At 39.4% G+C, this 19,551-nt stretch overlaps 1 protein-coding gene across 2 annotated transcripts in view; it reads right to left on the reverse strand.

The window, feature by feature from the left end:
* Positions 1 to 1,994: 1,994 nt before the first annotated feature.
* Positions 1,995 to 19,551, reverse strand: part of LOC119481011 (gamma-aminobutyric acid receptor subunit rho-3) — a 33,908-nt gene continuing 16,351 nt past the window's right edge. For both annotated transcript variants that reach the window (XM_037757689.1, XM_037757688.1), the window contains exons 3-10: positions 10,666 to 10,733; positions 9,597 to 9,820; positions 8,982 to 9,064; positions 7,524 to 7,661; positions 6,322 to 6,474; positions 4,865 to 4,926; positions 3,488 to 3,619; positions 1,995 to 2,660 (exon numbers count right to left, since the gene is read on the reverse strand). In XM_037757689.1, coding sequence (XP_037613617.1) covers positions 2,358 to 2,660; positions 3,488 to 3,619; positions 4,865 to 4,926; positions 6,322 to 6,474; positions 7,524 to 7,661; positions 8,982 to 9,064; positions 9,597 to 9,820; positions 10,666 to 10,733 — 1,163 coding nt within the window. In that variant the 3' untranslated portion in view covers positions 1,995 to 2,357. The remainder of the gene's footprint in view (positions 2,661 to 3,487; positions 3,620 to 4,864; positions 4,927 to 6,321; positions 6,475 to 7,523; positions 7,662 to 8,981; positions 9,065 to 9,596; positions 9,821 to 10,665; positions 10,734 to 19,551) is intronic.

Genomic DNA, 19,551 nt, shown 5'->3' on the forward strand with positions numbered 1-19,551 from the left:
AGAGAATAAAGTCATAATATTATAAAGTAGTCATTTTACGTGTTATTTTCTTTTTTTCTCGTAAACTTATGACTTTATTCTCATATGACTTTATTCTCATAAAGTTATGACTTTATTGTCGTATGACTTTTTTCTCATAAAGTTATGACTTTATTCTCATATGACTTTTTTCTCATAAAGTTATGACTTTATTGTCGTATGACTTTTTTCTCATAAAGTTATGACTTTATTCTCATATGACTTTTTTCTCATAAAGTTATGACTTTATTCTCATAATATTATTACTTTTTTTCTCATAAAGTTATGACTTTATTCTCATATGACTTTTTTTCTCATAAAGTTATGACTTTATTGTCGTAATATTACATTTTTCTCATAAAGTTATGACTTTATTCTCATAATATTATTACTTTTTTTCTCATAAAGTTATGACTTTATTCTTGTTATATTACAATTTTTTTCTTGTAATATTATGACTTTATTCTCGTAATATTAAAAAAAATTCTTGTAATATTTTGACTTTATTGTGTAAATCTCAGATGTTTTTCCCTCAATGTGGCCCTTATACTCGTAGTACATTGTCTCTTTGGCCCTCACTGCATTAGACTTATATACTATATACTCAGACTATAAACTGTGTTACCTTCATCACAATGATCACATGTTTTGCAGCTCCAGACAGATTATTATTATTATTTTGCTTAAATTGTCTCTTTAGATAGTAAAGGTTGCTGAGCCCTGCTCTAGCCGTTTTCTAACCAACGTCCACAAATCGAACAATAACATTAAAACGAGGTTAACGGTTACAGCCAGCTAAAGCTAATGTTGTGCTAATATAACTCGACTTTATGCGGAGTTGTTGTCATTGATCGTGACTCAGAAACTCAACTGTAGTCACCTGTACACCTGTCTCACCTGTAGTCACCTGTACTCCTCCTGCTGCTGCTGCTGCGTTGAAGTGAAGCTGGATTTTTCTGGTGTTTCTCTCGGTGTGTTTGCGGCTGCGAGACTCTGCGTTTGTTTCCACAGAATAAAATACAAAAAACGCTCGTTAACGTTGTTTTTTCACTCTGTAGTTGCTATGGAAACTGTCAATACAATCTGGATATTTTAATATGTTTTAATAACGGTTACACCTGCAGAGATGTAGAAGGGTTTTAGAATTACTGAGGTCAGGAGACCACAAACGCATCACAGAATAATCCCAATTTTTATTATCATAATTATGATTTACCATTGTTTATTGGTTCAAATTAATGTTAACTATTGAAATTAAACTACTCCATAATATTATGAGAATAAAGTCATAATATTATGAGAATAAAGTCATAATATTACGAGAATAAAGTCATAATATTATGAGAATAAAGTCATAACACTGAGAATAACGTCATAATATCATGATAATAAAGTCATAATATTATAGGAATAAAGTCATAAGTATACGAGATAAAAGGTTGTAATATTCTGAGAATAAAGTCATAATATTATGAGAATAAAGTCATATGTTTATGAGATAAAAGGTTGTAATATTATGAGAATAAAGTCATATGTTTACGAGATAAAAGGTTGTAATATGAGAATAAAGTCATAATATTATCGGAATAAATTCATAATATTATGAGAATATAGTCATAATATTATGGGAATAAAGTCATATGTTTATGAGATAAAAGGTTGTAATATTATGGGAATAAAGTCATACTATTATGGGAATAAATTCATAATATTATGGGAATAAAGTTAACTATTAAAATTAAACTACTCCACTACTTGGAATAAATCCTGGAGGAGTGCTGAAAACAACGTGTTTCAAAGCTTTCTCTACTCTGCCAGGATGCTAAAAAACTTTATTTATTTCTTATTTTGTTAATAAAAATGTATTAAAATATAAATGTAAAAATTCTATAAAGCTTACAAAAGAGCAAAATTAATTTCTTAAAAAGTACAACATGACACTGAAGCACACATAAATTCACTTTTACATCCTCATGAACAAGATAAAAATTTAATGAGAAAAGAAATTAAAGTACATGTACAGTAGCTGGTTGGCTCCACTCACATCATTCATCAACATTTTCACATAAATTTGATCCTAATTTAGTATTTCCCTGTAGTTAAGGAGTGAATTAACCTTAGAAATCAGAGCTTTGAGTATAAAATGTTCAGATTATTTTAAAAAACAGATTTCTTTCAGATTCAACCGGCTCCCATGAGACACATTAAGAGTTCCTACTCATCTCTCTCTTGTACAGAAGATGATCAGTGATGAAGCTCCTGTGATCAAGAGTTAGTTCAGTGAAGGAGGAGGAGGAATCTCCCAGCATGCTCTCTGCCTGTTTCCAGAGCAGCAGAGATCAGGAGTACAGGCTCCAGTAGATGGTGTTAAAGAGCAGGTAGGACAGAGGGAACGCCAGGCGCGAGTACGAGTCGATCATGTAGCTGTTGCTCACAAACAGGTCCACGTTCTCCCGCACGGACCGCTGCCGGCGGAGGCGGGTCCCCTCCGTGGGCTGGACGTCCGGCGTCTGGGTCGACGTGGTGAGGCCGTCCGACGTCAGGGTGGGCGCCAAGCGGGAGAACGGCGTCAGCTCAATGTCGTTGTCGTGGAAGCAGCCGTCGAAGGCCATCGCCTGGCTGGCGTTGAAGGTGGACGGGATCTGAAACATAAAGGTACAGATCATACTGTGCATTCAGATGATAAGTGGGGCTTTGGGGACAATTTTGTATGTGTTTAAAGCTGCTGTAATCAATATTTTATATTAACAATGGATCAAATGTCTGACCAATAGACAAAACATCAAAATTATTCAGTTTACTGTCTTTTAAGACAAAGAAAATAAGCAAATCTTCACATTTGAGAAGATGAAACCATGAAATGTACTGCATTTTTGCATGAAAAACACAATGCATCATATACAGTACGTTCTTGATATGTTTTGCATGTAAAATCTTAATTTGTTAAGCAACTAGTAACTACAGCTGTCAGATAAGATATTTATTAATATTTTATTAATCCCAAAGGAAACTCTTCTGCCAGAGATTGCTCAAATATTACAACAAAATAAGAATAACAAAAACACAACAGAGTAATACATATATAGTGTATGAGAAGTAATACTAACACCAGTGCTTAATAGAAGAACAATAAAAGTAAGATTTAGTAAAATAAGTAAACAAAAATAGAAAAGTAATATTGCATGTGATATTGAAAGGTAATATTAAAATATATTATAAATATTATAAATGTAGTGGAGTAGAGTGTGAAGTGTCATAAAATACTCAACTAAAGTACAGATACATCATATTTGTATTGAAGTGTACTTGAGTAAATGTACTTAGTTGCATTCCACCACAGAGTCTCTTGAGCAGAGAAGTCAGATTGTAATGTGTCTGTTTGTCCACTAGAAGGAGACATTTAGTTAAACATGTTATTCCCTCCCTGTTCTAGTGTTGACCAGTGTTGATGTGTGTGTGTGGTGCTGACCTTCCCCCTCTTCATCTTCCTCATTTCCTCCAGAGTGGTGCAGTAGTTCACCGCCGCGTATTCAATCACAGACAGGAAGACAAACAGGAAGCTGGTCCACAGGTAGATGTCCACCGCTTTCACGTAGGATACCTGGACAACAAAGAGACGCATCAAACTGAAATGATCCCATATTCTTAGTTATTTATTCAGTCCACTGTTCAGTTAAACTTTCTGCAACAACATAAAGGTCTCAATGCTGGTTCAAAACCTTGTTCAGTTATTCAGCTGTTAAAGTTCACATTTATAGAATAACTATGAACTTTAATTAAACATTTTTCGGAATATTTTCACTCTCGTTTTTTTCTTTCCTGACGACATTATTATTTTGTTTTAATTTGAATGGCCAGGATCATTTATATTTATAGTTATTAACAGCATTTTACACTATTTTCCACCTATTCCAGGTGCCGTGCAGCCGTTATAGACGAAAATATGACGTTTTTTGACTTAAAACTGTGCAATTTTACATCATGTTGGACCATTGTTATTACTATAGATAACTTCTGAACATTTAATTCTTCTAGCAATGTTTGCCCTGTAAAATCCTATTCTGTAAATCAATCAGAAATCTCCTTGCTGGAGGTATTGAGGACAATCTCTCCAGTAAGCCAGACCTACAGTACTTCCTCAGGTTGTCAGAGATTTTACCCCTCTAGTTTCAAGTCTGGACTCTTACAGGCTCACATGGGACTTTACGTCCGCTAAAAGTGTTTGTTTTTGTCACTGACAGGCTCAGGTTGTTAATATAAGTGTCTGACAACATTAAGGAAAGGATCCTACAGAGAAATAAAACCTATTTCTGACCTTTCTCTTGATCCGGTCTGTTTGTTATCATGTCCACGTCCAGCTCAATGAGAAGTCTCGTTGTGAAATCTGAATATCCGTATACTCTGGCTCTAATAAATACAAATTCAAAGACCTCGTCCTCGTTGTGGAAATCATCTAATTCAGCTATGACAGTGAAAATCTTTTAGATAACGCTAAGCTACACTTTCTGTACTCCAACAGGACAAACTGCATGTTTCCACCATGAATGTATTTCTCTATTCCACCGTTGTCTTCCGGCAACACGTCACCTCGCCAGATTTCAGAATGAGACTTCTCCTTGAGCGAGACTCTTTCCATGATGTTGTCAGACACTTCTAACAACAATCAGAGCCTGTCATGGCAAAAACAAGCACTTTTAGTGGACGTAAATGACTGTAAATAAAAACTGTCGTCTACAGCGTTCTCCCTTTAAAGACCCCGAGAGCCCACTGCACCTGAAGGCCTCTCGGACCCAGAGAGCCCACTGCACCTGAAGGCCTCTCGGACACACACAAACAGAGCTGTTACCTGAGGCATGGAGGAGGACACTCCGGTGATGATGGTGGACATGGTGAGCACCGTGGTCATACCTGCAGGAGGAGAGAACACGGCTGTTTTCAGACACAACAACACCTCTGACATCTAGACGGTCCACTCTGAGAGAAAACCTTCAGATAATACATGAAGTCTGGTGTGAAGACCGGACGGCTGGTCAACTTTGGTAAGACAGATACCAAAACCATGTACGCGTTTAGTCATACGAAGTTTATCATCACTACTCTGACTAGTAGATATCATTCACATCAACATCCAAACACAAAGAATAACATCTTTTCTGACAAACCAGATTATTCCAACTAAGGAAATACATTTCTCAACCTTCAAAAATCGAATTTTATGCTATTTAATTTAGTAGTATGGTTTGTGGATAAAAAGCAGAAGAAATACAGAGTGGTGATGTATTTTTTTTTCACTTAAAACATCTTAAACCTAATTTGAATAACTGCACAATCTGTATGTATTTCTTAGCTTTTTTGGGGAATTTTTGTGCTGAAAAATGTTCGTGCTTTTCAAAACCTTTATCTAAAAATGGACCTAAGTGATAAAAAAGGAACACAACACAGATCCTGTTCATATATAAATGTAATATTTACTGTATAAGAGCTGTCCCAAAAATAAATATATGCTCACATAGTCACATTATGGGTCTCATCAACCACAAAAAGCTGCTCCCAACGAGGTAAATCATGACATTTTAGGGGTCAGACTTGGTCCTTTCACTCCTTGAGGGCGCCTGCATTCACACATTTTTTGAAACGTGACCTCATTGTATAAAATGACCTGTGTTGACCTCTAGGATAATCACAGCCTCATGAAACTTTACAGCCACAAACTAGAGACCTAGAGCATTCAGACGATGGATGGCTTTCCTAGCTAGATTGATCAATAAGGGGGTTTCTGAGCAGTTTACACAACACAAGTGCTCGCCATCCAATCACCGAAAACTGCAATTCTTGCAGAAATCTCCAAAATGTCAAAAGTTTTGGATCCCAAATCACAGCATGGCTTTTTCTATGGTGTTCCTCAAGGTCTTGGTGTGTTAATGTGGTATTTTGGAGGGATTATTGATCATTTTTATCAATTCTTCAGTGGTAAAAAAAATGGTTAAATTTAGCACCAAATCTCTGTAACAAATGGTATCGACCCAAAAATCTGCTGCAACAACTTATGAGACATAATAGAGCATGGGGATGACCATCATATACTCATTCATGTTTATTTCTGATTAATGACTAGAACAATTTGACCCTCAGTGCTGAGCTGCATCTCAAATTAATCTTTCAGATGATGTACACCACTTCTATGTGACATCTACTGTTGACCTGCTATCTCCCCCTAAAGACCCCCTGTACTCCCCTAAAGAAGACTAAAACAGGTCTATGGTAAAGAGGGGTGGAGTGGAAGAAGTTAATATGTGTTGTTACCCAGAGAGACGCGAGCAGGGACGGCCCTCCGGTCGATCCAGAAGGAGACCCAGGATATGACGACCATCAGCATGGTGGGGAAGTACGTCTGCAGCATGAAGAAGAAGATGTGCCTCCGCAGGATGAAGTTAATGAAAAGACGATTGTACCAACCTGACAGAAACAGACAGAGACACTGATCTCATCAGGAAACCATGAGCATTAATGTAAATCAATGAACAACACAAAACAATGACAGATATTGATCCAGAAACCCTCACAGGTACTGCATTTAGCATAAAATATAATATGCTCAAATCATAACATGGCAAACTGCAGCCCAACAGGCAACAACAGCTGTCAGTGTGTCAGTGTGCTGACTTGACTATGACTTGCCCCAAACTGCATGTGATCATCATAAAGTGGGCATGTCTGTAAAGGGGAGACTCGTGGGTACCCATAGAACCCATTTACATTCACACATCTGGAGGTCAGAGGTCAAGGGACCCCTTTGAAAATGGATGTGACAGTTTTTCCTCGCCAACATTTAGCGTTATTTAACCTCCTTTGCAACAAGTTAGTATGATTAACACAACTTGTGATTTTTAGGTTGTAGTGGGCTCAGTTTTAAAGTGAGTGAAGAAACTGGTATCATATGAAGCTAGAGTGATACTAGTTTGTCTTGAAGGAGGTTAACTAACGCTCCAAACTAAATTTTAGCAAGGAAAAACTGTCATGACACACTGACAGCTGTTGTTGCCTGTTGGGCTGCAGTTTGCCATGTTATGATTGGAGCATATTGTTTTATGCTAAATGCAGTACCTGTGAGGGTTTCTGGACAATATCTGTCATTGTTTTGTGTTAATTGATTTACAATAATAAATATATACATACATTTACATAAAGCAGCATATTTGTCTACTCCCATGTTGATAAGAGGATTAAATACTTGACTAATCTCCCTTTAAGATACATTTTGACCAGATACAAAATGTGTGATTAATGTGTGATTCATTGTGATTAAATATTTTAATTGATTGACAGCCCCAATATAAACAAATATGATGTTGTTATTCAGTAGTGAACCACTTTCTGCATCCTGACAGAAACAACAGAACCCTCTCAACCCTTTCACAGTGAATTCAGGTTATTAAACACATTACAGACACACACACTACACACACTACAGACAGACAGACAGACAGACAGACAGACAGACAGACCGGTGCTGCTGTAGAAAGCGAGGCCACTGGAGGCGTGGAAATGCTCAATGAAAAACTGAGACAAGACGATCTCATCCGTCCTCAGAGAGTCGTTCCCATTCTTCCAGTAAAGCATCAGGTCGTTCTCATTGTACGCGTCTGAGGAGAGAGAGAAAGAGAGAGAGAGAGAGACACAGAGAGAGACACAGAGAGGTGTTCAGTTTCATGGAAAAAAGAGGAAAGATGAGAACTGGAAAAAGAGACAGAGAGTTGTGTATTCTTCGTCTGAGTTCATCCTGCTGTTGACTTGTTTTCAGTGGTGGAAGAAATACTCAGATCTTTACCTTTAAAGGTTCAGTGTGTAGGATTTGGTGACATCTAGTGGTGTGGTTGCAGATTGCAACCGAGTACCCCTCCGCTCACTCCTCCCTTTCCAAGACTGAGGTAACGTGAGTCGCCGAGTATAAAACCGTGGTAACGCCGTTCACCTCGCTCAGAGGACATCCATACCATAATAACACTACTGTAGGAGCAACAGAAGTCAGGCGGCGGCTGGGGGTACCACGGTTTAACACTCTGAGGCTCACCTTACCACAGATTCACACGTGTGTCAGAGAACTACGGTGGCCTTCAAGTAAAAACACTAATGTCTCTCTAGAACCAGAGTTTGGTTTGTCCGTTCTGGGCTACTGTAGAAACATGACGGACTCCGTGAAGAGGACCCGCTCCCTATGTCGATATGAAGGACTCATTCTAAGCTAACAAAAACACAATGATTCTTGGTTTCAGGTGATTATACTTTAATGAAAACATATTTATGAATATTATATTCCATTTCCGCTAATAGATCCCCTGAAACGTTACACACTGCTCCTTTAAGTAAAAGTAGTAATACTACAGTGTAAAATACTTTGCTACTAATAAAAGTCCAAGTAGTATATATTATATTATTATATGATAATCATTGATGAGGTTAATGTTGCAACTCGTAAAGGTGGAATTACTTTTAATTACTTTCTATACTTTATACTATAATATCTATTTATTTGCCCCCGGGGAAGTTTGATCTTAATCTGTGATATTACTTCATCATGTATTGACTGATTATTGGGGGCGGCAGTAGATCTGGGTCGTCGGTTCAAGTCCCAGCACGGACCAAGTGAAGGAGTGTGGACTGGTAGCTGGAGAGGTGCCAGTTCGCCTCCTGAGCGCTGCAGAGGTGCCCAATACATACTAGGACGGGTTAAATGGAGAAGACAAATTTCACTGTGTGCTGTGCTGTGTACAATGTGTGACAATAAAAAATGGATTTACATTTACATATTTTTTTATTATGATATGAATCTGCAAAGTAAGTAGTAACTGAAATGATCAGATTAATTTAGTGGAGTAAAAAGTACAATACTGTATGTAACTCTGAGATGTAGAGGAGTAGAAGTACAGTATGTGTGTGTGTGTGTGTGTGTGTGTGTGTCTCACAGCTCTCCAGCTCCAGTGAGCAGTTCTGTGTGTCCAGAGGGAAGCTGCTGAAGTCCATCGAGCAGAGAGCCGTCACCGTCACCCTGAAACACACAAAACACACAAAACACTAACCATCACTCCAGTCATTCATCTTCTCCTGCTGTTGACCTCAAAATGGGTATGACATGTGAAACACTCTTCTGGGACCAAAGAGCAGAGGAGAGAAATAAAATAGTGGATGAAGCAGAAAGGACGAGAGACATGGTCGGAGCCGTAGATTCTAACTGGCACGACCCTTACACAGGATAACAAGGAGGACGGCATCTCCCCTCATAACGCCGACTGAACGTGTGGCGACAAAACACGGCTGAAATGTGGAATGTTGGTGGATCAGGATGGCCCAAGTCTTCTGCAGCAACATTAGAGTTTGTGTTGGTCGGTTGTTGTCATTAAAAACATATAAAGCATCAAGTCTGCAGATTAAACCTCCTGCGCCCTATTCCTCTGAAAAATAACTACCCATAATGAATCATCAGGACCAGCTGCTCAACCAGTCTGCATGTCTAAACGTCCCTTTTTCCTCCACAACTTAACGTCCCCGTCCCCGTCCCCGTCCCCGTCCCCGTCCCCTACCTGACGCTGTACAGGATGTTTCCGTCGGGGTAAACCCGCAGCATGATGTTCTCCATGGTGGTGTCGTGGATGAAGGAGCGCTTGGAGTGGACGAAGAAGACGTCGGGAACCCAGATCTTCTTCACCAGCCTGGAGTCAAACGTCCTGCTCTGGTTGGTTCTGGACGGAAACGCCAGGCGCTCGTCTTTCCAGTAGTGACGCAGGTACAGAGTCATGGTGAAGTCCTGCAGGACGCCACACCAGAGACATTATGTTGATATATAACTTTTCTTTCTCTGTATATTTTGCGTGGTTTATTCTAATGTTTTATTGCATTTATAAAACAAAGGATTCAATCGTAGGTTTTGTAAACACGTCCTGGTCAAATTAATACGATTTGTCATCGTCAGTGATATTTCTGCAGCCTGAAGTGGACCGTGTCTCCAGACTGCATGCAGATTGTCACCGTTCCTGTCGAGGCTCCCGTGTCGACACCGTCCTCTCCACCATTTATCTCTCTTAGCCGGAGGAACTTGATAAAACACTCGTAGGTAAGTGGCCGGCTGAGTTGAAAGCAGAGTCATCCAGGGGTCACAGAACAGACGAAGCCAACTGACAGGAAGTGACATCAGAGCGGCCTGAAGTGGACATATTCTCAACTCTCTGAACTCATTAACGGTCATAATATGTAGAAATAAGTGTTGATTCTGACTCTCAGAGCTCTTTTCTTTGTGAAAATCTGGATTTTATTTTTACATATTTGAATTATTTTGATAATGATTTATCCCTTTAAGTCACTTATTGAATGCACAACCTTCTTTTTAATATTAAAAGCGGCTTTTAAGCTATGAAATAAAATAAATAACCTCAGACTCAGACTTGGTTAATTTGTGAGGATCGACTTTAAATCATATTTTTCTTTACAGATATATGAACTTATGAATATAATGTGTTTTTTTTACAGAAAAAAACTCAATGTTTGATCAATGTGTACGGCATTTTAATTGTAGAAAATTCAACAAGTAAACCAGTTAACAGTTTAACAGTCATCACAGCTGGAAAAGAAGTTAAAGAAGTTTAAGACTCTCACCATGTTGACCTCTGAGATGCTGTCGATGCTCTCCACCTGCACATCGATGCCCACCGGGATGGCTGCGGCTGAAACAACAAAAGCATTCGATTTAAAGTCAATAACTCATAAATCAAAGCAAAGCTTCCGATGGGAATGACATCAGAACAGCCTGCAGAAAGTATTCTCTGTTCTCACGTCACCTTCTGATCTGCAAAAACTCAACCTCTTGTCACTTTGCAACACGCATTTAAGGTCATGAAACTACAAATTACTGCATAACAGACAACTTCATTTGAGTCTTTGTGGAGGTGGAAGGAAGTTACCGCTTTTATTGTTGTAGTCTGAGTAAAGTGACGTCATATCCGTTCCGTATCCGTCAACCAAAACAAACCGCAGCCGGCCGCGAAGCAGAAAACATTGGAGTGGGTACGACCTGCACCCTCACATGTTAAATCCAGCGTGGTAAACACTACACATCCAGTAAAGGATGGAAACACTTTGGGTTTCACACATTGACAGGAAAAGCAGAGCTAGACAGAGCAGAGCTAAAGCTGCATGCTAACTCTGTCACGGACAGGAAACGTTATCATATCGTGGTTACGTGCGGTCGAGCCGGCCGTCGCTTTCATCTCCGTGGTCAAATGGGCCGACGCTACGACTGTAGAGCACCCAGATACTGACATTTGTGTTCTCTGCATTGAAACGGCCCCGATGGAGCTGACCATGGATGGATAAAGAGAACGGAGCTGACGGGAGAGCTAGAGACCACCTTGGAGAAGTTAGAGGAAGTAGTAACTAGGTCTGGTTTTCAAAATAAGGCGTTAACAAAGGGAACTGTATATACTAAATACATATATGGAGATAAGATTGATGGATTATATTCACCAGAAGTATAAAACATTATATGTCCCTTATAAATTAAAAAGAAAATACCACTAATCTGTGAGGGAAATGTCTTTATTCTTTGATTTTTGGGTTGCTGGAAACAAATGTAATAAATATATTTGACTTCAGGACATCTCTGACTACATACATGCTGAAAAATGAACATTTTTACTGGATTCATTTTGATATTTTCCAAAGTAAAAGTCCCTAGAAGTGTATGATTCAAATTTTTCCCCATGGTCTAGTGGTAAAAAAGTTAACAAAAATCGCATATCGAATTGCAATACATATCGAATCTGCACCCAAGTATCGTGATAGTATGGAATCAAGAGATAGGTGTATCATCCCAGCCGTAATATTTCCATACTTTCCAGAAATAATCGTCTGTAACCGGTGCGGATATGTTAAAGGTAGTGATGTGATTTTACTCTGCAGCTTCAGAAAACGTGCACTGAAACATTCAGTAGAGAAACGTTAGTGTGTCGTGATGGTGTACATGTTGTTTCAGAGGCTTTTTCCACCCTAACATGAGTAAAACTTTGCATAAAACACTGAAAATGTAACTTATTTGTGATAAAATTGCCTGTGTCTCTTCAATCACATCGTCTGTTTCGGCCCTCAAACCCTCTTTTTGGTCAAACACTGGTAACAACATCCTTTGTCTTCGCCACCAGCTCACCACAGCCATCAACATCAGTCCTCCACACTCCCGCGCTCCATCCGCCTCATTAGCAGATTACAGCTTGTTTAACCACTAAACCTGAACAACCTGATTTGTGCACACAAACAGAGCAGAAATAGGTAAACAGCCCAAATCCCCCCCTAAAGAAACAAGCTCCAATCACGGCCGCTCACTCCCCGTTCTGCTGCTCGGCCTCCACAAAGCAATCATGACCTGAAGGAGTTTGGGGAAGGAGGTTTTTATTTGTCCAACCAGCTGTGACGCTGCTTTTCTTTTACCATAAATCTACTCCTACTCCTAATTTTAGGATTCCTCCGCCGCCGCGGCCTGCAGGCTAAGGAGCTCATTCCTGACGCGACCACAAGACATCAGCAGTGATTTTACTGTTGTCTTAAACTCATAAACGTCTCTATCTGCAGCACGTTCTTTAGAGTTAATTGAGGGGAATGCACGGGAAGAATGACTGTCAGCATACTGCTTAATCACGTCTGACAACCGTCAGCTTTAACCTCACTCAGTGTGCTTGTTTAGGTGATCTGCAGCTCAAAAGACGGCTAAGTTTAAACTGGGCTACACGTGGGAATGCTTTCAGACATTTAGGTTACATTATACTTGTTGTTGCGACAGTCTTTTAACCCTCTGAGACCCACATTTTAGTCTTTTTTAGGGGGTCTTATGGGGAGATAGCAGGTCAGCAGTAGATGTCACATAGAAGTACGGGCGCAGATTGTGTTGGTTCACTGAACCCCCTAGAAATGCATCTATATTTTTTATAATGAACGCAGAACTAATAATTTATGGTAATGATGAATAATATCGACTTTGTTGTGTCTTCATATTGACAGAATAATAAACCAACAAGATAACAAGATAGATGTGTTTTTTTTATTTACTTGTAGCCTAATAACATCGGACGCTCTCACCATTAAAATCCTGTACTTTTCACTATTCATTCATGGAACCCTGCAAGTCACTGCATGTTCTACAACACTGTCCTGCACATATTTCAGAATAAAAGCCTTGTGTTACAAAATGAAGGAATTTTGTCTATGGAAAAAAAACGCTTGAGTGCTTTTATTTTGAAATGAAAGCAGGAAGTGTTGATTTAAAAATAAATCTTTACTTTTTTTTCTCCATGTCTGTGACATATTCTACAGATATAGAGATTGAAACTGTAGTAATGTTGCTGATATGATGTCAATATACAGTCAATAGATAATTTTCACTGTGATGTGAGACCTTGAATCTCTAGAAGAGACGCAGCCTAGCCGCGCTCCTGACGTTCCCTGTGTGGACGGGCCATAAGGGGGAACCGGACCCCAGGTTGGGAACCACTGTTATTTACAGTCTATGTTTAATACTGCCAATGTAAACCTCATGTGGCGCTGGAGGAAAAGTCAGAGGATCACCAGAGTCATTGGGATTCATCCTCTGGAGAACACGAATATCTGCACCAAATTTCATGACAATCCCTCTGATAGTTGCTGAGATATTTCAGCCTGAACCAAAGTGGTGGAAAAAAGCACAACGGAGTGATTTGACAGCTACAAATTTAGGCTTTAGCATCACAGCGTTCAACATTTTGGACCAACGGGACAATTAAATATGAATAATATCGAGAAATTTCAGTTTTGTCACAGTTAAGTTGTGTTAAACATCATTATTTTATTATTTTTAAGTGTGTCTAGCTACGTAGAGTTGTGTCTGGAGACGGTTGTCTGTAGTCTTTTCCCTTAATGTTGTTAGTTCTGGTATCTCAGAGGTCACTGGTTTAACCAGTTGTAATTTTATTTAATTGAACGACCAAAATCCAGACCAAGAAAATGGAAAAAAAGCCGTTTTAACCGTCAAATCACTGAAACCATGTCTGCTGGTTTAGCATGCAGTCTCACACACACACTCTGGTTTGGTCTGTGACCTCCGTCTGGACGTTGGTTTACCCGGTTACATTCCTGTTTTCACCCTCGAGGCCAACGACAATAAAAGAGACGTAGTGGAGAGTGTCTGTGAGCCTTTATGTGGATGTAAAGTGTGTTAATTCCACCTGAATGTTAGCAGGCCGGCAGCTCAATAAACACTTTATTTAATGAAGTTCACCTGACAGCCAGGACCATAAAGCTCCTGCTGCAGAGCGCGACTCGTAAAAACTCACACTCACCAGCGGTGCAGACTCAACATTTAGCGTAACCCCGACGACGAGTGCTCTTTGGTGGGAAAAACCTGAAACAGAAGGTCACTCTCTCTGCCCCTCTGTACTGCTTCCCTTTTCACACCCAGTCAGAGTATGTTAAAGGCAGCTTATACAGAGACACGTGCAGAAGGAGGTCAGGTTCAACTCTCTGGGTTTATATGATGCAACGTCAACACAAAGCTTCTGTGTTGAAACTAGGACTGTCAATCGGTTCAAATGTTTAATCGTAAATTAATTGCACATTTTTTATCCGTTCAAAAGGGAACCCTTTGAAAATGGCCATGACAGGAGTGGTATTTTTCTTCCTTCACAACAAGCTAGAATGACATGGCTGGTACCGGTGGATTCATTAGGTTTTCTAGTTTCATAGAAATATGAATATATAATGCACACTAAAACCTAAAAATTGCAAGCTGCATTGATGCATTAAAGAAATTAGTGGCATTAAAATGAATTTGCATTGATGCGTTATTATCGTGTTAACGTTGACTAAAGTTTATACATTTGTACATAAATAAATTTGAGTTTGGTACCAATGGATTCATCAGGTTTTCTAGTTTCATATAATACCAGTATCTTCACTCTAGCTTTAAAGCTGAACCGCTACAAATCACAAGTTGCGTTAATGTGTTAAAGAAATCAGCGGCGTTATCATCGTTAGCTTTGACAGAACCTGGTTGAAACAGTTTCACATCATATCATTAAAGGTACTATATGTAACTTTCAGAAAATTCTTGTTATCAATGACACCGGTGGCCGTTGAGTGAACTGCAGTCGGCATCCTGTTGCTTGTGAACGTGCTTGCACTCCGTAGGCGCGAGCGATCAGTCAAGAATAACTCCAGGTTTTTTCCTTCAGGCTTATTCTATAGAGCTAGCGATCTCTTCTCTCTGTGCATTCGTACCAGTTACAACAATTTCTGTTTTGTCTTCGTTTAATTTGAGGAAATTTTAACTTGTCCACTTATTTACTTATTTAATTTAACGCCGCATATGTATTTCACGTAACAAACTGACCTAATTTACCCTGAACCACAATCTTTTCCTAAACCTACCCAAGTAAACCTACGTTGGAAGTTTATTTTGAAAAGCTACTGTATGCATGTAACAAGCAGAAACTGTATGTTTCCTATAAACACAGATGTTTATTTTGAAAAGACACTATGCTTGTAGTGAGCAGAAACTGACACGTCGCCAAAACTGACGCTAGAGGAGTACCTCCTGTAGGGCGTCGTAGTTTGAAGTGTAGGACCACTGACCAAGCGTCGGTATTTGACCAGTTGGGAGTGAGAACAGGTTTCTCCAGAGAACCTGAACGCAACCAGGACCCTGAGGCGGGCAGGACAGATGGTAGCCGACTCCTCCCGCCCTGGTCACAGACTGTTTGAGTCACTTCCCCTCAGGCAGGAGGCTGCGGTCCATCGAGACCAAAACCTCACGCCACAAAAATACAGTTTCTTCTGTGGCCTCATTAACAAGATCCGGGACCCACTGACACACGGACTCTCATCCCACCCCCCCACCCCCCCACCCCATACACACTAGACCAGGGGTCTGCAACCTTTACTATCAAAAGAGCCATTTTAGGCAAAAAAAAATAATAAAAATAATCTGTCTGGAGCCACAAAACATTTGATCATTGTGATGAAGGTAACACAGTTTATAGTCTAAGTATATAGTATATAAGTCTAATGCAGTGAGGGACAAAGAGACAATGTACTACGGAGTATTAGGGCCACATTGAGGGAAACAACATCTGAGATTTACAGTTGTAATATTACGAGAATAAAGTCATAACTTTATGAGAAAAAAAGCAAATAACACGTAAAATGACTACTTTATAATCCCGGATTGATTTATACGTGTAAGAAGTTACAAACAGTCCCTTTAACTCAACTTGCAATTTTTAGGTTGTAGCGCGAAGGAGGATAAAAAACGCTCCAAACTAGTGCTAAATTCTGGCGAGGAAAAACTGGCATGTCCATTTCCAAAGGGATCCCTTGACCTCTGACCTCCAGATCAGTGAATGTAAATGGGTTCTATGGGTACCCACGAGTCTCCCCTTTACAGACATGCCCACTTTATGATAATCACATGCAGTTTGGGGCAAGTCATAGTCAAGTCAGCACACTGACACACTGACAGCTGTTGTTGCCTGTTGGGCTGCAGTTTGCCATGTTATGATGTGAGCATATTGTTTTATGCTAAATGCAGTACCTGTGAGGATTTCTGGACAATATCGGTCATTGTTTTGTGTTGTTAATTGATTTACAATAATAAATATATACATACATTTGCATAAAGCAGCATATTTGTCCACTCCCATGTTGATAAGAGGATTAAATACTTGACAAATCTCCCTTTAAGGTTAATTCTGAACAGATAAAAAATGTGGTATTAACTATTTTAATCGATTGACAGCCCTAAAATAGTTTTACATTTACATTTATGTTAAATGCATTCAAACATATCGAATCGGCACACAAGTATCATGATAGTATTGAATAGGGAGTGAATCGTCCCGGCTCCTGTTGTGGAACCGAATCGACTGATAATGAGTCCGACTAAACTCACTTTCTGGAACGGAAAGGCAGCAAAGGTTCATTGCGTCTTGCACAGATTGTCCTGCTAGTCACTATATCCAGTTCTGGACTTTTATTCGTGTAAATCTACAAAACCTCAGTCAGTGAGCTGCTGCAGATTTACCTTAATAACACAAACAAATCACATGCCGGGTGCAGCTTTAAGGTTTTTTTTGGTTTGTCCCCAAAAATGTTTGTGTGTGTGTGCTTGGCGCTTTAGAATGAGTCGTTTAATCCCACCGGACACAATAAGGCCGCAGAGGGATCAATTCATAAGCAGCATAATGCAGCTTTAAGGTCGCAGGATGTTTCGGTGCAGCCTCCATCGCCACGCTGACTGTTTTTGATTCGACTCTCCAATCTGAGGAGGGCGGGGGGGAAAGGTTGGGGGGAGGGGATTAAAAGGTGATTCTCTCAGCAGCTTTTGGAGAACATGAATGTCAGACTCCTACACAATCCATACGGACTGAACCCGGCCACGCATGAAGCTGGCGGAAACACTGAAATGTAATCAAAGCTCTGCTCTGAATGTCACTCACACACACCACACTAGTGGTTTTCTATGTTAAAGCACACTTACTGCAAATAACGTATGTTTTACGTCACGGCTAACCTTTTGGGAAACATGATTTTTTTGCTGTGTTTTAAACTTCAGGATGTATTTTTACTGCAGCTACAAGCAGACGTTGTGTTCCAGGACATTTCATTTAAAAATCACATTCATCTGGCAGATTCTACTTTGATTTATTCAATGTTGGAATGTAACTACATTTAGTCAAGTACTATTTGACTTTGAGGTACTTGTACTACATGCTACTTTAAACTTCTACTCCATTATATTTATCTGACAGTTTTAGTTACTTTACAAAACAAACATTTTTACACACAAAACATATGAAGATCTTATAAAATATGTTATAAATTAAACTACCTGACAGTTTATACAAGCTGCAACGATTAGTCCATTAATCAATTAGTCGATTGATTGGCAAACAATTCATGGTTCCAGCTTCACAAATGTGAAGATTTGCTGCTTTTGCTTTTAATTATTTTTTTTCCAATAATAACTTTATTTATTTTTTCAAATAACGTAACCAATAACAAAGAAGTGAATGTATTATCATCCATAAGAATATCAAAGGTAGAGAGAGATTATTATAATATATTAATTATTGTTTAATAACAATAATGACAGCATTTTCACCAAGGAGACCGCTGTTCGTGTCCCGTGTGAAACCAAAAGTCAATGTTGAGTTTACTCTTGTTATGTAACGTTGTTACGCCTGTAGTCCGTTAAGTGCGGTTGTTATATATAGGCGCCAGTTACATTGTTACGGTTGTTCCGTCGTTACGTTCCGTCGTTACTTTCCTTCGTTACTTTCCGTCGTTACTTTCCGTCGTTACGTCCCGTCGTTCCGTTCCGTCACGTTCCGTTCCGTCACGTTCCGTTGTTACGTTCCGTCGTAAAGTTCCGTTCCGTTGTTCCGTTCCGTTGTTCCGTTCCGTTGCTACGTTCCGTTGCTACGTTCCATTCCGTTACATTGTTACATTTTGTTGTTGTGTTCCGTCATTACATTCCGTTGTTCCGTCATTACATTCCGTTGTTCCGTCACGTTGTTCCGTCACGTTGTTACGTAATTACGTAATTACATTCTGTCGTTCCGTCACGTTGTTCCGTCACGTTGTAACGTCATTACATTCCATCGTTACGTTACGTAATTACATTCTGTTGTTGCGTTACGCCGTTGCGTTACGTCCTTAAGTTACTTTGTTACGTTGCATTGTTACGTTCAAGCTGTTCTCGTACACGGTTCGTAGCTATACCTACGAAGAGCAATACACTGTAATTCGTATATATCCCACAAAATCAATTTGTATGTAATCCACATAACTAAGAACCAGGAAGTATAAAGAGCAACAAACGCCGTGTGGGAAGGAAGTCGGGTGGGTCTAAAAACACCGGACTCTCGCTCAGTAGACCGCTGTTCGTGTACCGTGTGAAACCAGAAGTCAACGTTAATTTATTTGTCTTAACTTCACTGCCCAAGTTACGCCTTTTCTGTAGTTATTTCAACCCAAGACACAATCTTTTCCTAAACCTAACCAAGAAGTTTCCTGTGAGGATGGAAGTTTATTTTGAAAAGACTGTATGCATGTAACATGCTGAAATTGACACGTGTTGCTGGACATTCGTAGGAGAACGCACGATAAATGATGAATAACTTTTCATAAGATATCATACGAACGGTTGTATGAGGATAACGCTACGTTACATTGTTATTTTAATATAAACCATGTTCTTCTTCTAACCTTATCCAAGTAGTTTTGTTGCCTAAACCTGATCAATCGTTTCACATCGTTAACCACGTGGCATTATGTGTTTCTGCAAGCGTGATGTGAGGCTGATATGAAACCTATTTTTCATCAACATTCAACATATCCCGTGGTTTACAGAAACGTACAATGCCACCAAAGGAGTTCTGTGTGACCATTTCCACATGTAGACAGACTTTCAAGTAGGTGGAGAACGATGATTTGGCGGACTGTTTGAATGGATTTAATAAC

This window comes from Sebastes umbrosus, chromosome 21, assembly GCF_015220745.1.
Source record: "Sebastes umbrosus isolate fSebUmb1 chromosome 21, fSebUmb1.pri, whole genome shotgun sequence".
Lineage (NCBI taxonomy): Eukaryota > Metazoa > Chordata > Actinopteri > Perciformes > Sebastidae > Sebastes > Sebastes umbrosus.